The sequence below is a fragment of the Hylobates moloch genome, unplaced genomic scaffold (genome assembly GCF_009828535.3).
Source record: "Hylobates moloch isolate HMO894 unplaced genomic scaffold, HMol_V3 SCAFFOLD_16, whole genome shotgun sequence".
NCBI lineage: Eukaryota > Metazoa > Chordata > Mammalia > Primates > Hylobatidae > Hylobates > Hylobates moloch.
The window spans coordinates 13,995,581-14,015,066 of record NW_026652291.1 but is presented as its reverse complement, the minus strand read 5'-3'; the positions used below and the strand labels follow the sequence as shown (position 1 = coordinate 14,015,066).

General features: G+C 44.2%; 1 protein-coding gene across 3 annotated transcripts in view; it reads right to left on the bottom strand.

Moving 5' to 3' along the window:
- The window catches only part of PPP4R3A (protein phosphatase 4 regulatory subunit 3A), a 52,572-nt gene extending 34,921 nt beyond the window's left edge, over positions 1-17,651 (bottom strand). Inside the window, exons 1-2 of one of the 3 annotated variants that reach the window (XM_032179530.2) lie at positions 17,215-17,651; positions 16,646-16,844 (exon numbers count right to left, since the gene is read on the bottom strand). In XM_032179530.2, the coding sequence (XP_032035421.1) occupies positions 16,646-16,787 (142 nt within the window). In that variant the 5' untranslated portion in view covers positions 16,788-16,844; positions 17,215-17,651. Of the gene's footprint in view, positions 1-16,645 lie in introns of all 3 variants that reach the window. The other 2 variants (XM_032179531.2, XM_032179532.2) reach the window with 2 other exon arrangements.
- Positions 17,652-19,486: the final 1,835 nt, after the last annotated feature.

Below are 19,486 nucleotides of genomic sequence, written 5' to 3'. Positions count from 1 at the left end.
CATTTTGGAAGGCTGAGGTGGGCAGATCGCTTGAGGTCAGGAGTTTGAGACCAGCCTGGCCAACATGGTCAAACCCTATCTGTACTAAAAATACAAAAATTAGCCGGGTATGGTTGCAGTGAGCTGAGATCGCATCACTGCACCCCAGCCTGGTCAACAGAGACTCTGCCTCAAAAAAAAAAAAAAAAAAAAGAAAAAATAAATTAGCTGGATGAGGTAGGGCATGCCTGTAATTCTAGCTACTCAAGAGACAGGCAGGAGTATCTCCTGAGCCCAGGATCTCAAGACTACAGTGAGCCATGACTGCGCCACTACGCTCTAGACTGGGTTCTAGACTGGGTGATAAGAGATCCTGTCTCAAAAAACAAAGGCAAAGTGCAGTGGCTCAGGCCTGTAATCCCAGCACTTTGGGAGGTCGAGATGGGAGAATAGCTTGAGGCTAGCCTGGTCTCATATATAGGATGGTGAGACCCCATACTATATATTTTTAATATAAAATTTTAAAAAAAGTATAAAAATCTCCAACTATCTTTGTAGTCTTTCATTATTTTAATTACTAGAATAAAAATTGCATTCTATTATTCTCCATGGAAATAATAAAGTATATAAAGTACATTATGGATCAATATCACTTTTTTTTTTTTTTTTTTTTGAGACGGTGTTTTCGCTCTTGTTGCCCAGGCTGGAATGCAATGGTGCGATCCCAGCTCACCACAACCTCCGCCTCCCCGGTTCAAGTGATTGTCCTGCCTCAGCCTCCTGAGTAGCTGGGCATGTGCCACCATGCCTGGCTAATTTTGTATTTTTAGTAGAGACAGGGTTTCTCTATGTTGGTCAGGCTGGTCTTGAATTCCCAACCTCAGATAATCTGCCCGCCTCGGCAGGCAGGTGGGTCACTTGAGGTCCAGCAGTTCGAGACCAGCCTGGCCAACATGGTGAAACCCCATCTCTACTAAAGACACACAAAAACCTACTTTGAAATACAACTCATATTCTCAGACAAAATCTATCTCCAGAAAATTACAAAAGTAAAATAGAGTGAAAGAATTGGATTACTTTATCAAATTATATTTCAGAAGATGCAAGATCTCTAATGGCATAGGACCCAACTAGGAAACGCTTCTCTAAAAGTTAAACTGCACAAAAGTACAACCTATATAAAAGAAAAAATTGGGCATCACAATTAAAAACTTGTTTGTGCCGCAAACAATACCATCAAGTAAAAAGAAAGCCCACAGAATGAGAGAAAAGATTTGGAAAGCATATATCTGGTAAAGGACTTGTATCCGGAATACCTAAAGGACTCCTACAACTCAATATTAAAATGTGGGCAATGAATTTGAATAGAAATTTATCCAAAAAAGATATACAAAAAACTAGTAAGCATATGAAAAGATGCTCAGCATTAGTCATTAGGGAAATGCAAATCAAACCCACAAATAAGGGCTAGGCATGGTGGCTCACGCCTATAATACCAGCACTTTGGGAGGCTGAGGCAGGTGGATCACTTGAGGTCAGGAGTTCGCGACCAGCCTGGCCAAAATGGTGAAACCCCATCTCTACTAAAGACACACAAAAAATTAGCTGGGCATGGTTGTGCATGTCTTTAAACCCAGCTACTCAGGAGGCTGAGGCAGGAGAATCACTTTAACCTGGGAGGTGGAGGTTGCAGTGAGCTAGGATTGCACCACCGCACTCCGGCCTGGACGACAAAGACTCTGTCTCAAATGAAAACAAAAACCAAAACCACAAATGAGATACCATTTAGTACCCACCAGAATGTCTACAATCAAAGACAAGACAATGACAAGTGGTGACAAGGCTGTAGAGAAATGGGAAGCTTCATACATTGCTTCTGGGAATATAAAATGAAGCATCAATTTTAGAAAAGTTTGGCAGTTCCTCAAAAAGTTAAACAGTTACCTTGCAATTTCCCTCCTCGGTATATATCCAAGAGAAATGAATACATGCCCAGACAAAAACTTGTACATTTATATTCACAGCAAGGTTATTTACAACAGCAAAAAATGAACAGATAAATTCAATGTGGCATATACTCAGCTACACAGAGTAATGAAAACCTAACACATTACAATACGTATAACATATGAAATTAAAGAAGCCCATCACAAAATACCACGTCCAGATAGGTAAAGTTTTATATATATATATACACACACACATACACACACATATATAGGGGTGTGTGTGTGTGTGTGTGTGTGTGTGTGTGTGTATACATATATGTTTTTTTTTAGACAGTCTCTCTGTTGCCCAGGCTGAAGTGCAGTGGCGTGATCTGAGCTCACTGCAGCCTCTGCCTCCCGGGTTCAAGCAATTCTCCTGCCTCAGCCACCTGAGTAGCTGGGACTATAGGCATGTACCACCATGCCCAACTAATTTTTGTATTTTTAGTAGAGACTGGGTTTTACCATGTTGGCCAGGCTGGTCTCAAACTCCTGACCTCAAGTGATACGCCTGCCTCGGCCTCCCAGTGCTGGGATTACAGGTGTGAGCCACCGTTCCCAGTCCAGACAGGTAAATATAGAGACAGAAAACAGATTCGTGGTTGTTTAGGGCTGGGAGGAAGTGAAAGTGGGTAGTGATTGCTAATGGGCACATGATTTTTTTCAGAGGAGACAAAATGTTCTAAAATCAGATTGTGGTGATGATTGCAAACCTGTGATTATACTAAAAAACAATGAATTGTACATTTTGAATTGGTGAATTATATAGTATGTAAATACTGTTAAAAAAAAAAAAAAACAAATGAAGTGCAGCCTAGGCAATATAGTGAGACCTTGTCTCTACAAAAAAATTTAAAAAATTAGCCAAGTGTGGCAGCGCACGCCTGTAGTCCCAGCTGCTCAGGAGGCAGAGGTGGGAGGATTGCCTAAGCCTCAGAAATGCAGGTTGCAGTGAGCCGAGATCATGCCACTGCACTCCAGCCTAGGCAACAGAGCAAGACCCAGTCTCAAAAAAACAAAACAAAACAAACACACAAAAAAAGGTAAACTGTAAAGTATAAATATTCATACAATGGATACCACGAACAATGTTAATATATGAATCAAAGAGTAAACACAACAGATATTTTACAAACCTGAGTAAAAGACAGCTGAGACAAAGTATAAACCATAGAATTCCATTTACACAAAGCTCACAAAGTGGCAAAATTAACCTATCATTTTTCTCTGGCTAGCGGTTTTCTCTGGGTAGGATAGTGACTGGAGAGGAACATGAAGTAGGCTTCCAGAGTAGTGGTTATGTTGTTTTTTCAATGGTGTGCTGGTTATTTTTTGAAAATTCATCAAATTGAATACTTATGATTTGTGTACCTTTTTGATGTATTATACTGCAATTCAAAAGTTTTTTTAAGTTTAAGAAGTCAGAAACACATAGCACAGGGGATTGAGGTTGTTGTTCAGGTTGTGCTTTCAAGAAACACACGTCTGATTTTTACAGTCACTAAAACAAAAAAACACGGCAGTACAGTGGTATGACATTGTCAGCCACCTAATCCCTAATAGCAATTATATCTCAAGTACCAGTCTCTTTTACATTTTCTTCAAAACTCTCTTAGTAGTGTTTACAGGATCAGGATAATCAGAAAAGGTGGGGGGAAGGTTTGACGTACTCCCTTCCAAAGTTCTGGCTAAAACAGGACATACTAGAAGCTTCTAGTGTTGGGAAATGTTTTTCTGGACCATTCAGGATATTAGAAGGAAGTATCTCCTGAAACTCTCTTTTCAGCCATATCACACAGTTTTGGTCTAGCAAGTCCAGCTCTGATCCCCAATACCATATTCCCAAAGAGATAAGCAGGCTGTAGAGGCTAGACGGGAAAGTCTTTCAACTTGAGGGCTCAGTAAGACAATAAATAAAAGACACATACTAGGTTTATTCCTAGTCTATTAGGTTTCCCTCCATCACCTAATAGGTTTTATTGAGCCAAGTTATAAACACTAAACCAATCAACTATAAAAGATCCAGTTCAGTGTTAATATCAATTAACACAATCCTTACCCCCAACAAGTCTGTTTGTATTTTGTTGCTATAGCTACAGTATTAGGCACAGTAATTCTATCCTACTAAGGTATAGGTATGGATGGGGATATAGAGCTCAACTTTAGGAAAGGGATTTATTAAATAACATGGTAGCAGAGATGACAAGCGAGAAATGATGATCCTTAGCAGGAGACCTCAGCAACATTAAGAGGGAGGCAGAGAAGGTTCCTACTAAGAGCAACACATAACTCTGATAACAGTTATGTCTAGTGGAACTCAATAACTGAAGCACACACTCAAGACAGACCCCATTCACTCCAACTCATTTGAAAAACACATCTATCCTCTCCAATGAAACAGATGCCCTTATCTCCCAAGAGGAATCTTTTATACACACACACACACACACACACACACACACGATACCTTTTCCCACACATCTGAGAAAGACATTGTCACAAAGACCAGGGAAAGGAAATCCTACACTCCAATTCAAGAAAACTCCAATACTGAGACTTGAAAAAGAATGAGAAAGGAAACACAGAGAAAAATGAAAATCAAGAGAGTGCTCAAGCTAAGCGGAATGCACCAGTACTTCTAATTAGATCTGCCACTGTGGAATCTATCATTCCTAACAAGTTCTAATGTCTACTAATTGATATGTGCACTGGGACTTTCTCAAAAAAATAAGGCGTCCTTAATACTCATTTACCAGTACCAAGACTGAAAATTGAATCATCTTCACCTACCCAACTTTTAAACACATACTACTCTTTGGGCCAACCATTCTTCTAGGAAATTACCCTACACCCTCAGATAAGTGCCAAGGTATATGAAGATTTCATTAGCAGAGTCTGTAATGGCAACAAACTAAAAACAATCTATACCAGCCGTTCTCAAAATGTGATCTGGGGACACCATGGGGCCTGCAAAGTCAAAATTATTTTCAAAATGATACTACAAGGTTCTACGCCTCTTCCACCATTAATTCTCTCAGAGTCTACACTGATACTGCCAAAGACTGAATGCAGAAGCAGATGAGAATCTTTCTGGTTTTTTAAAAATTAGGCCAGATGTTGCAATTTGTAAAAATAGGCCAGGCATGGTGGCTCACACCTGTAATCACAGCACTTCAGGAGGCCAAGGCAGGCGAATCACTTGATGTCAGGAATTCGAGACCATCCTGGCCAACATGGTGAAACCCCGTCTCTACTAAAAATATAAAAATTAGCTGGGTGTGGTGGTGCATGCCTGTAATTCCAGCTACTAGGGAGGCTGAAGCAGCAGAATTGCTTGAACCCGGGAGGCAGAGGTTGTAGTAAGCTGAGATTGTGTCACCGCACTCCAGCCTAAGCGACAGTGAGACTCTGTCTCAAAAAAAAAAAAAAAAAGACACTCTTCTCATTAAACTCTTATTTTAGAAAAGTTTTTCTTAATGATATTTTGTTAACATGCTGTGTTAAAACTTATTTTTAAGTGATTTTTTTCCTAAAGTCTGTTTTAATTTCTAATATGGTAAATATTGATAAATACAATCCAAATGAACATCTTGGGAATCCTCAATTTAAGAGTATAAAGGTATCTAGCTGGGCGTGGTGGCACGCGCCAATGACTCCAGGTACTTGGGAGTCTGCTGTGGGAGGGTCACTTAAGCCTGCCTAATTTTTTTTGGCCGGGTGCAGTGGCTCACGCCTGTAATCCCAGCACTTTGGGAGGCCGAGGCAGGTGGATCACGAGGTCAGGAGATCGAGACCATCCTGGCTAACACGGTGAAACCCCGTCTCTACTAAAAATACAAAAAATTAGCCGGGCGTGGTGGTGGGCACCTGCAGTCCCAGCCACTTGGGAGGCTGAGGCAGGAGAACTGCATGAACCCGGGAGGCGGAGCTTGCAGTGAGCCGAGATGGCACCACTGCACTCCATCCAGCCTGGGTGGCAGAGTGAGGCTCCAACTCAAAAAAAAAAAAGGCCTGGCTAATTTTTGTATATTTTTTTTTTCTTTAGTATAGATGGGGTTTCACCATGTTGGCCAGGATCATCTCGATCTCTTGACCTCATGATCTGCCCACCTTGGCCTCCCAAAGTGCTGGGATTACAGGTGTGAGCCACCACACCCAGCTGAGACCTCCATCTCTACAAAAAATAAAAATAAAAATTTGCCAGGCATGGTGGTACAGGCCCATAGTTCCAGCTGCTTGGGAGGCTGGGGTAGGAGGATTGCTTGAGGCCAGAGGTTGAGGTTGCAGTGAGCTCTGATTACACCACTGCACTCCAGCCTGGCGACAGAGTGAGACACTGTCTGAAAAAAACAAAATAAAATATAAAAATGAAAACAAAACAAACAAAAAAGCGTCTAAAGATATCCTGAGAAAAAAAGTTTGAGGAATGCTACACTGTGCCACCAAGCTACTGTGTGAATAAGTACAATGGAATACTACACTACTTTTTAATGAGATCTGTGTATCCTGACATTAATTGGTGTCCCAAATATACTGATAATAGAGGTGTTTACAATTAGGAAATGGGAAAACAATGTCAAAAGGAGAAATGCAGCTCAGAACATCACCAAGACAATTGCAAGTAGAAACTGTCACATTCCAATAGCAAGAAAAAATATAACAAAGGCCAAGGCGGGCATATCACAAGGTCAGGAGTTCAAGACCAGCCTGGCCAACACGGTGAAACCTCATCTCTACTGAAAATACAAAAATTAGCTGGGCATGGTGGCACGTGCCTGTAAACCCAGCTACTCAGGAAGCTGAGGCAGGAGAATCGCTTGAACCCGGGAGGGAGAGGTTGCAGTGAGCCGAGATCGCACCACTGCACTCCAACCTGGGTGACAGAGCGAGACTCTGTCTCAAAAAAAAAAAAAAAAAAAAAAAAGAGAAAAGAAAAGAAAAGAAAAAGAAGATCCCTCCCTGCTTCGTATCTTGCTTCTTCCTATAAAATGAAATGTGAGGCCCTTTCTTGTAGGGTGCTGCCAACCCCCACCAAAACACAACACAACACTACACCTCTGGGGACTGGAGATGAAGATGGCTGGTAGTACAGAGTGAGGTATCCTTCTAACAAAGTCTACATTACAGAGAACTCAGCAAATATTTTTAAAAGGAAAAGTTTTGCATAAAAATTATAGATTTCTTGCTGGGTGCAAGTTAATACAACAAGATTTACAGTTAAGAAAAAAATAATACCTACCTCACAAGGTTGCCATGAGCATTAACTGAAATTTTTTATTCAAGTGCCTGTCCCAATATGTAGTACATAACCAGCACTCAATACTTTTTTTTTGAGACGGAGTTTCGCTCTTGTCAGGCTGGAGTGCGGTGGCACGATCTCGGCTCACTGCAACCTCCGCCTCCTGGGTTCAAGCGATTCTCCTGACTCAGCCTCCAGAGTAGCTGGGACTACCGGCGCACACCACCACACCCAGCTAATTTTTGTATTTTTAATAGAGACGGGGTTTCACCATATTGGCCAAGATGTTCTAGATCTCCTGACCTCATGATCCCAAAATGCTTGGGATTACAGGCTGAGCCACCGCGCCCAGCCTCAATACTTGTTTTTTTAGGGCATCATCATACAATCATTTCACTGGTAACACTGTACTGTTGTATAGCAGGAAAACGAGTACTAATAATGACCCATAAACACCAAGCATTAATAATGACCCATGAACACATTACGAGTAAGAGGTTAACCAATGTATTCATTTATTGTATAGGAAAAACATTCCAGTACACATTTAGTCAACATTCCATAAAAAAACTACTGACTTTTAAAACTTATGGTAGGCCAGGCATGGTGGCTCATTACTGTAATCCCAGCACTTTGGAAAGCTGAGGCGGGCGGATCACTGGAGGCCAAGAATTGCAGACCAGCTCAAGACCAGCCTGGGCAACATGGCAAACCCTGTCTCTACAAAAAATGCAAAAATTAGCTGGACATGGTGGTATGTGCCTGTAGTACCAGCTACTTGGGAAGCTGAGGCAGGATGACTGCTTGAACCCAGAATGTTGATGCTGCAATGAGCTATGATCACGCCACTGCGCTCCAGCCTGGGTGAAAGACCGAGACCCTGTCTCTAAAATTTAAAAACAAAAAAACCCAAAAAACACCTTCTGGTACACAGCTTTTATTCATCTGGAAAATTCACTTGTTTAGAAGATTTAACTTCCTCTCACTGAAGAAACGAGATAGTACAGAGAATTCCTGTAATTTTTATGGTTGTATCTTCACTATCAACCAATTAGACTCAGGTAGCAGGGAAGTAATATGGGAGTGTTTGGGTTTGGGTTTAAGTAACTTTGGTCTTCACCACAGCCCTGATTTGGATAAATACTGAAGGATTTCAGAATGAACAGCTACACCCTTGTCACTCCTAAGCAAGCAGCTCAACCCATCAGCTTCTAGAGTATATTGTCCTTATCAATATTCAAGGCTTAAGGCAGGGACTTATGTACTATGCTTCATTAGTAGAGAGAACGCACCATCAAAAATGAGTTAATGCCAGCCTGGGCTACATAAGGTGACCCCATCTCTACAAAAATAATAGAAAAAATTAGCCAGGTATGGTGGTGTACACCTGTGGTCCCAGCTACTTGGGACACTGAGGTGAGAGGATTACCTGAGTCTGCTGGTCAAGGCTGCAGTAAGCCCTGATCACTGCACTCCAGCCTGGGCAACGGAGTGAGATCCCACCTCAAAAAAAGAAGTCAAATGGGGCCCAAAATCTTATGTAGGTGGGAGATTAACGTATGTTTTTTTTTTGTTTGTTTGTTTGTTTGTTTTTTGAGACGGAATCTTGCTCTATCGCCCAGGCTGGAGTGCAGTGGCGCGATCTCGGCTCACTGCAAGCTCCGCCTCCCAGGTTCATGCCATTCTCCTGCCTCAGCCTCCTGAGTAGCTGGGACTACAGGCTCCCGCCACCAAGCCCGGCTAATTTTTTTTTTTTTTTTTTGTATTTTTAGTAGAGATGGGGTTTCACTGTGTTAGCCAGGATGGTCTCAATCTCCTGACCTAGTGATCTGCCCGTCTCGGCCTCCCAAAGTGCTGGGACTACAGGCGTGAGCCACCGCGCCTGGCCGAGACTAAAGTATGCTTTAAACCCGTAACAGGTATGTGCTCCAAGTCCTTCTTTCCTGATTTTTTAGAAAAAAATTTAAATGCCTCATTACACAGTGGCACTTAAAAACTAAAATGGGCCAGGTGTGGTAGCTCACAGCTATAATCCTGGCTACTCAGGAGGGCGAGGTAGGAACATTGCTTGAGGCCGGAAATTCAAGACTAGTCTGTGCAACACAGTAAGATCCCACCTCCCCTAAAAAAAATTTAAAAATAAATCAGCTGCGCATGGTGGCATGTGCCTATAGTCCCAGCTACTTGGGAGGCTAAGGTAGGAGGATCACTTGAGCCTAAGAGTTTGAGGCTGCAGTGAGCTATGATCGTGGCACTGCACTCCAGCCTGGGTGACAGCAAGACCTTGTCTCTAAACAAACAAACTTTTCAAAGTGAAATACTTCCCCTTGTACCGACACAGCTCTTCTTGGTAAATATACAGAATGCATGGCATATACAAGATTCTATACTACTGACTGATCTGTTCATTTCTCACAGCCCTTAACCCCAAAAGCTTTTCCACTCTAAGTGTTCTGACCTCCTTTTCTAATTATAGTAGGGGTAGAGGCAGACCCACCTACAACGAACATGGAGTTCTATCAAGAGGCAGAAACAGCACAGAATCCCAGTTTTACCATTCGCTAGCAGTGCTGCCTTAAACAAAAACATTTCTCCATGTCTCATTTTCTGCATGCCTCAAGTAACAGTGAGAATTTAACCTGTTTAACTCTGTAAGATATGAGTCAGAGAACAGATAAAACTATTTTGAAATGTAAAAAATACTTTATAAAATTCAAGGTAAAAACTCAATGTAAGCACACTATTCTGGATGCCTTGACAAGTACTTCATAATAAGGAGCACAAATATGATTATGGCCAAAGACACTCTTCAGTGTGTGGAGGAATTCCAACTCCCTTACATTTCTTTCTTTTTTTTGTTTTTAGAAATAGGGTCTCACTCTGTCACCCAGACTGGAGTGCAGTAGCATGACCACAGTTCATGGCAGCCACAAAGTTCGTGGCAGCCTCAAACTCCTGGGCTCAAGCAATTCTCTGGCTTCAGCCTCCTGAGTAGCTAAGACTACAAGTATGTGCCACACGCCCGGCTAATTTTCTAACTTTTTGTGGAGACAGGGTCTTGCTATGTTGCCCAGGCAGGTATCAAACTTCTGACCTTGAGCAATCCTCCCCCATCTTGGCTTCCCAAAGTGCCGGGATTACAGATGTGGGCCACTGTGCCTGAGCTACATTTTTTTTTTTTCTGAGACAGGGTATTGCTTCATCAGCTAGGCTGGAGTAGTGGCTCAGTCACAGCTCACTGTAGCCTCGACCTCTGGGCTCAAGCAATCCTCCCGCCTCAGCCCCAAGCAGCCGGGACTACAGGTGTTTAACACCACACATGGCTAATTTAGAAATTTTTATTTTGTAGAGATGGGGGGGTCTCACTTTGTTCCCCAGCCTTACATTTATCAACTGTAAAACTGGCAGGTGGATGTGGTAAAAATCATAATGGTGAAAAGTAGTACAAAGGGGCAGAGGGAGAGAGAGTATCAGGAAGAATAGCTAATGGATGCTGGGCTTAATACCTAGGTGATGGGCCGGGCGCGGTGGCTCATGCTTGTAATCCCAGCACTTTGGGAGGCCGAGGCCGGTGGATCACGAGGTCAGGAGATCGAGACCACGGTGAAACCCCGTCTCTACTAAAAATACAAAAAATTAGCTGGGCGTGGTGGCAGGCGCCTGTAGTCCCAGCTACTCGGAAGGCTGAGGCAGGAGAATGGCGTGAACCCGGGAGGCGGAGCTTGCAGTGAGCCGAGATTGCGCTACTGCACTCCAGGCTGGGTGACAGAGTGAGACTCCGTCTCAAAAAAAACAACAACAACAAAAAAAAAACCTAGGTGATGGGTTGATCTGTGCAGCAAACCACCATGGCACACATTTAGCTATGTAACAAACCTGCACATGTACCCAAGAATTTAAAATAAAAGTTGAAGAAAAAACAAAAGAAAGAAAAGTAGTATAATGATTTGACCACAAAGGGAGAGCACCAGTAAGGTATGAAATTATTATCCTTAGTTAACAGACACAGCATACACTGAAAGAATTAAAAATAAAAACAAAATAATCTGAAATGGAAGATGGCTATCATAAAAACTGAGAGAAATTAAGGTAATCTATCTTCATTAAAGAAAAGCATGGGCCAGGTGCGGTGTAATCCCAGCACTTTAGGCGGCCAAGTGGGAAAGATCACTTCAGATCTGGAAATCGAGACCATTCTGGGCAACATAGTGAGAACCTTTCAAAAAATTCAAAAATTGGGCCAGGCATGGTGGCTCATGCCTGAGCCCAGGAGTTCGAGACCAGCCTGGGCGACAAAGACCCACCCCCTTCCATCTCTTAAAAAAAAAACAAAAAAAAAAACATTTTTTTTTTAATTACCCAGGCGCAGTGGTGTGCACCTGTAATCCCAGCTAGGTGGGAAGATCAATTAAGCCCAGGAGTTTGAGGTTACAGTGAGCTATGATCCTGCCACTGCACTACAGCATGGGCAACAGAGCACTTAAAAATTAAGAAAAAAAAGAAAAAAGAAAAAAAGAAAAGAAAAGAAAAAGAGCAGGGTGCGGTGGTTCAGCCGAGGTCAGGAGTTCGAGATCAGCCTGGCCAACATGGTGAAACCCCCGTCTCTACTAAAAACACAGAAATTCACCAGGCGTGGTGGCAGGCACCTGTAATCCCAGCTACTCGTAAGGCTGAGGCAGGAGAATCGCTTGAACCCGGGAAGCGGAGGTTGCAGTGAGCTGAGATTGTGCCATTGCACTCCGGCCTAAGTGACAAGAGCGAAACACTGACTCAAAAAAAAAAAAAAAAAAAGGAAAACAAAAAACGAAAGGGACATGTTCTTACAACCTATTTTGCCAGCAGAAACCTACTGAATAAAGATGCAATCCAAGAAATGGGCCCAGAAGCTTAGTGGGACATCCCTTTTCCTCTAAAGCAAGGTAGGCTGAGTGCCAAGTTACTCAGTTTTGGAAGGGAAGGCATACAGTACTTACCCAGACAGACCTGCTCTATAACATGAAGGCCACAAGTACTTCCATTTAGAAATTCCCTTCTGTGATTTTTAGACGAGCATATAAGCTCCCCTAACAAGAACTGAGCCTACAGTTGAGATAGCATTATTATAGCTTCCCCTTCCACAAATATAGACCCAATAATGAGAAAACTTTAAAACTACCCAGCCTTTCTATACCCATGCTAAAACTATATACATTATAAAATTCCCAAACACTTTGTCATTACTAAGTAGTGTGTACAGTTTAAAATGAATTGCCTGAATTTGAATCCCAACTCATACCATCTTAATAGATGAATGACTCTGGACATGTTGTCATCCTTTCTGAGAGAACTTATTAAAAAAAAGAAATGAGGCCGGGTGTGGAGGCTCACGCCTGTTAATCCCAGCACTTTGGGAGGCTGAGGAGGGCAGATCACCTGAGGTCAGCAGTTCAAGACCAGCCTGGCCAACATGGTGAAACCCCGTCCCTACTAAAAACACAAAAATTAGCCACGCATGATGGTGGACTGTAATCCCAGGCTTGAGGCTTGAAGCATGAGAATCCCTTGAACCTGGAAGGTGGAGGTTGCAGTGAGCCGAGATCATGCTACTGCACTCCAGCCAGGATGACAGAGATTCTGTCTTAAAAAAAAAAAACAAAAAAAACACACACAAAAAAACAACACACATTTATTTCACAGGTATGCAAAAGCCCCTATCACACTATCTCTAGCACTGACCAGTTTCTCACCAAATTAGCTGATAGCCTATTTCTAAGGTGGATGATTAACACATCACAAAAACTTAATTTTATAGACAATACTTCAAAAGTGTTAAGAATCAAATATTTATTTTGTTTTAAAGAAATAATCTCAAAATCAAAAGATTTTTTTGTGGAAAACCTACAAGTAATTTAGAAAAGAAAAACTTTAACACAATAATGACTAGATCTAGCCTAAGTATGGAAAAGCGCAATAATTTTAAGTTTCCATTGGACAAATGACTCAATTTATGGAAAATCAGAAATACTTTCCATTTTGCTCATGACAACAAAAAGAAAATATCAATTATCCTATGATGGAGAATGGAGCAAGCACACAATAATGGCTGACCCCAACTAGCAGTCAACACAAAAACATTCATGTAAAGCTTGTAGATAAACTATAATTGAAACTCTTTTTTTTTTTTTTTTGAGACGGAGTCTCGCTTTGTCGCCCAGGCTGGAGTGCAGTGGCGCTGATCTTGGCTCACTGCAAGCTCCGCCTCCTGTGTTCACACCATTCTCCTGCCTCAGCCTTCTGAGCAGCTGGGACTACAGGCGCCCGCCACACCTGGCTACTTTTTGTATGTTTTTAGTAGAGACGGGGTTTCACCGTATTAGCCAGGATGGTCTCGATCTCCCGACCTTGTGATCTGCCCGCCTCGGCCTCCCTAAGTGTTAGGATTACAGGCGTGAGCCACCGTGCCTGGCCAAAAATATCTTTAGGCTAAAACTAATTTTCATTTTCTTTGAAATAAACCTTCAGGCTAATAAAGCAGCAAATTCAAGTAGACAGTAACATGGGAGTTTAATATGGCTAATAGCACTAAATCAGAGCACTGTTGTGAGAATTATGTAAGTCAATATAAGTAAATTGCTTCAAGAGTTTGGCACATAGTAGGTACTCAACACATTTTGACTTATTATCCCTATTTAGATGTTAGAAGAAATGTTAATAGACTAAAGATTACTGACAGTATTTCACAAATATCCTGGAATTTTTTCTAAGTCCATGGTGTGTGTGTATGTGTGTTTGTGTGTGACAGGGTCTCCGTCACCCAGTGCAGTGGCATGATCACAGCTCACTGCAGCCTCCACCTCCTAGGCTCAAGTGATCCTCCCACCTCAGCCTCCAGAGCAGCTAGGACTACAGGCCTGTGCCACTGCACCAGCTAATGTTTGTATGTTTTGTAGAGATGGGGTTTTGACATGTTGCCCAGGCTGGTCTCGAACTCCCGAGCCCAAGCAATCCGTCAGCCTGGGCCTCCCAAAGTGCTGGAATTATAGGCGTGAGCCACTGCACCCAGCCTAAGCCCATTCTTTGCATTCAGTTTTCCTTACAGCCTAAATTTACAAGGGCACATCAGTAATTTAGTTAAGCTCTCCCTGCTAGATAAAAATTAGAGTCATTTTGTTTCAGTCATTTAACCTCCAACCCGCAAAATGGAGGAAGAGAGATTTGTGGCTATTTCCAAAATGGTAAAAATATAAATGGAGGTTGGGCGCAGTGGCTCACGCCTGTAATCCTAGCACTTTGGGAGGCCGAGGCGGGTGGATCACCTGAGGTAGAGTTCAAGACCAGACTGGCCAAAATATTGAAACCCCGTCTCTACTAAAAATACAAAAAAATTAGCCAGGCATAGTGGCACATGCTTATAGTCCCAGCTACTAAGGAGGCTGAGGTAGGAGATTTGCTTCAACTCAGGAGATGGAGGTTGCAGTGAGCCACGATCGTGCCATTGCACTCCAGCCTGGGAGACAAGAGCAAAACTCAATCTAAAAAAAAAATCTATACATATTATATATACTATATATTATATATACTATAATAATATATACACGGAAAAAAGTTTCTTAATTATGCAGAAAAGCATACTTCTGATAGTACGACATTAAGCTTTTATACTTAAAAATATCTTAAAGGATTTTTTGTATAATGAATCAAATTAAACACGATGTGAAGGTTATATGCATTATTTTTAATACGGATTTCAATAAATTGATCTCAAATCTACATATGCTTTCAGCTGGGATGGGGGTCATGCCTGTAATCCTAATACTCCGGGAGGCCGAGGCGGGTGGACTGCGTGAGGTCAGGAGTTCGAGACCAGCCTTGGCAACAGGGCAAAATCCTGTTTTTATTTTTTTGAAAGTAAAAAATTAAAAAGAAATCTACAGATACTTTCATCTCATAAGAAGCTGATACTAAAAGCCCATACCTTCCAACATACTATGTAAAGTTTTCCAAATGTGTGAAAGATCTAGAGTAGGTTATTATGTGAGTCACATACAAAATTACACTAACACTTGACATTCAAATTGTATTTTAAGAAGCCAATAACTCAGGCCCAGAAAAATACACCCAACATTCAAAAATTTTTAAATGCCCCCAAAAGAAAATAATTTCTCTCCAGATTTAAGTTACTTTGGGTAACCTTATAACGTGTGGGCAATATACTCCAGATTACCACTTTCAATTTAAATAGAACATCAATGTTTCCAGAGTCTTCAATTACAGAAGGGCTAGTCTTGTTGGTTTTTCATGGAATTGTTGGAGTTCTGGGTAGAGTCCAGTTGAAGAAAATTCCTTGAAATTAGTTTGCAATAATTCAGATACAGAATCACTACAATCATAATAAACTGGCATCGTTAGCAACTGTAAAATATAAACTAATGTACCAAGAGAAGTGGAAGATAACTTACTTTCACGTTTGGAAGTAACAATTTGAGAACAGTTTTACCCCACTTGAGTATTGTAAGTGAAATTCACTGTATATCGCCAAAAACAGTGGCAATCCCTACAGAGAATGTCTTTTAAAATATGAAACACTCAGCACATGTGGAAAAAAGAAAAAACGTGAAACACTTATTTTCAAACAACTTAGTCTTTGAACCTTGAGGGCTGTTTCAAAATTTGTGAAGCATAAACACTAGGGAAGATCCGAAAGGTTTTAAAAATTATCTGTCAACTTCTCTGCACCTGTTAATCAAATTATGAACACCCATTTAAGCAATCAAAAAAAAAGCTCATATAAAATGATTCCAAATTTGCAAGATGTTTATATAGTGAGCTACATACAAAATTCTGCATTACTATAAAAAAGACAACCAACATTGGTGAACAAAAATCTCTATCTTCGCAAGGGAAAGCGTTTTCTCTTAGTATAGAGTTGCCAGATACAGTGTTGCCAACCTTCAACAGGATCAGAAACATGTAGCAAAAAGATGTTTAAAAAGAAAAAAAAAAGCACAGCAAAATGTTCTTCAAAGTGTGAAAGGTCCAAGAACTTTCTTAGCTCCAAGCAAAGTTTCAGGCCTGCTTTACAGATGGGTGAACTAAGGCAGAAGATCGGATTAATCAGTGTCTTTCTCAAGGTCACTCTAGTGCAAAAGAACAGCACACTCCGGACTCCCTATCTCAGGTCCTCGACCTCTCCACACTCCAGGGCGGCACAACTCAAACACGCTTGGCTCTCCTCGTACCCAAAATGCCACCAGGCACTCAGAGAAAGGAAACATTTCAAGCGCTCTCCGGGGAGCTCCCGCAGGACGGGGGTACCTGGGGCCCGCCCTCCCCCGAGGTGGCTGCCCTCCCCAGCCGTCCCTCCGTTCTCGTGGAGCGAGCGCCATGCCCCGCAAGAACCAGGGAGGCGGCCCAGGGCCGTGGAGGCTGCGAGGGTCCCGCCGCGAGGGGCTTCACTTACCGTCGCTCTCAGCCCTGACAAGCAGGGACATGCCCTTCAGCCGCTCCACGTAGCCAGACGACACATGCCCGGTGCCCCGGTCGTCCCACTGCCGGTCCTCGTTGAGCGTGTACACCTTCACCCGCCGCCGGGTGTCTGTCATCGTGCCGCCCGGGAACCGGGGCGGGGGCCCCGCCAGTAGACGCCCAGGAAAGGGGCCCTGGAGAGGCGAGGAGCGAGGCGTGAGGGCGCCCGCGAGCGGAGGGCTCCCCGGCCTCACTGCCGCCGCTGGGCGCCGCGGAGCCGCGCCGCCGCCTGCATGGCCCGCTCCAGAGACTGAGCTCTGGGCCGCCGCCTTTCCTCGCCTCCGGCTCCCCGGCGCTATTGTCCAGGCCTGGCGAGCCTGGCGCCCGGCAGCCCCGAGGGGGCCGCGCAGCGCTTCGTAGCCTCCCGCCCCGCAGCGCTAGGAACTCGGGGCTCCCGTCACTGCCCTGCTCCCGCCTCCGCCATGATCTCCGCGAAGCAGCTTCCCGCGCCGCCGCCGCCTCCTCAGGCCGCTGCCGCCGCCGCCATATTTTCCTTCCTTATACCTGGCCCTGCCACCGCGGCCAGTGGCTCCCTTCCGTTCCCCCTGTTTTAAACGTCAGAAGCCGACAGGCGCCTGATCCTGCTGCAACTGCTACCACTGCCCGGGAGACTCTGAGGGCCCCCGGCCGCCCAAGCGCCCCGGATAGTGGAAGTCGGTTTCCCTCCGCCGCCGTCTCTTCCGTCTTCCTCACACAGCCAAAACCGCCGCCATCTTGGTTCGCCCCTCAAAAGCGGCGCGCGGGGCCACCCAGGGAGCAGCTGCAGGGGCGGCTCGTAGCCCCACCATTTAAAGAGACAGCCGCGAGACCGGGAGCCTTACTGCGGCGGAGGCTTCCGACGGAGGCAGGAGGCGGGCGCGGAGTTGCCGAGGTGGCGGGAGCGCAGGGAGCGGAGGAGGCGGGACGCTGATTGCGCCGGTGACAGCCCGAGGCTCCCTCGCGCCTCTTTGCACGCACCGTCGTGCGAGCGCGGGGCGGTGTGTGCGTCCGTCGCGCCCTGTGTTCGTCATCAGCCCCGCTCCAGGATACGCGAGGGGCGTGGATCCGTCTGCGCGCGGGCCCCGGCGCCTTGGCTTCGCGTCCGCCCGCCGCCGCCTTCCCTTGTTCCTGCTCCGTCTCTGCCTCTGCCCCTGCTCCTGGCCTGCGGACGCCGGGCAGCGTGGGCCTGGGCCCCTACCCGCTTCCGAGAGCGTTTTCCTGGGGCCGCCTTTGTGGCTGAGTCGGGCGCTCGGGACCCACCCGGCGCCTTGCGGACTTGAGGGAATAAAATGGAAACGCTTCCGGGGAAGGTCGCGGGTGTGGGCGGCTAGGTCGGCGCAGCCTTGGGAGCCGCCATGGGTTGCGGACTGGCCTGGCCAGTGTGGAAACTTGGAACTGTTTGCGTTTTCTGGGCGTGGGACCGAGTCCCAAGTGACAATTCTAAAACTTCACCTTACAGCCCAGGCAAGCTCCAAGTGCTCCATTCCTTCATAACCCTATCAGAACTGCCAGCCTTTCTTGTCGGAAAAGGAACTTAAGGCGCTCACAAAAACAAATGCGACACTGTGTAATCGGGAGGAGTAATTCTCAGCATTAGGTAGTTCTGTGTTTTGAAGACCTACTTGATGTCAAGTATTGCTAATCTTCACAAAGGAGTATCATTCTCCTTCCTGTCATGCAGCTCATATGCCACCATTTTGGTGGCTTTTACCATTTGCCAGGCCTTGCCAGGTCGGGCTTGTCCGCTCGGAATATAATGCAGCCACACACATAACTTTAAATGTTGCACTAGCCACAAAAAGTACGAAGAAACTGGTGAAATTAGTGTTAACGTTTTAGTGCGGTATTTTCAAAATGTTATTTCAATAATCAAATTATTGAGATATACGTTCCTTATTTACCGTACAATGTCTTAAAAATGTGATATATTTTGTCCTTCCAGCAAGTCTCTGTTGGGATACTAAATTTTCATGAGAAGTATCTATGTTTAGATTTTATTGAAAAAAAAATTTTTTTTTGAGACAGAGTCTCGCTCTGTCACCCATCCTGAAGTGCAGTGGCTCAGTCTCCGCTCACTGCAGCTTCAACCTCCTGGGCTGAAGCGATTCTCCCATCTCAGCCTCCCAAGTAGCTGGGACCACAGGTGCGCAGCACCACTCCCAGTTAATTAATTAAATTTATTATTATTATTATTTTTTGGTAGAGACGGGTTTCACTGTTGCCCGGGCGGGTAGAGTTTATTAAATTTACAGTTGAAAATGTAGATTCACATATTCTGTTATTCCAATCATACTTAAAAGTTTTCCAAAAGCTGAATCAAGTATCAATTTTTAAATTTAGCTGGGCGGCGTGGCTCACGTGGTCAAGGAGTTCAAGACCAGCCTGGCCAACATAGTGAAACCCCGTCTTCACCAAAAATACAAAAAAATTAGCCGGTCATGATGGTGTGCGCCTGTAGTCCCAGCTACTCGGGAAGCTGAGGCAGGAGAATCCTTGAACCCGGGAGGCGGAGGTTGCAGTAAGCCGAGATTGTGCCACTGCACTCCAGTCTGGGCAACAAAGCGAGACTGTCTCAAAAAATAAAACAATAAATTTAAAAATTAAGTAAAATAAAAAATTCGGCTTGTAAGTCGCACTAGCCAAAATTTGAAGGCCTAGTAGCCACATGTGTCTAGTGGCTAGTTTTGGAAGGTTCAAGTGCTTGACATTGCCAGGAATCTTTTAAACCTGCAATGTGGCCAGGCGCAGTGGCTCACACCTGTAATCCCAGTACTTTGGGAGGCTGAGGCACGCGGAT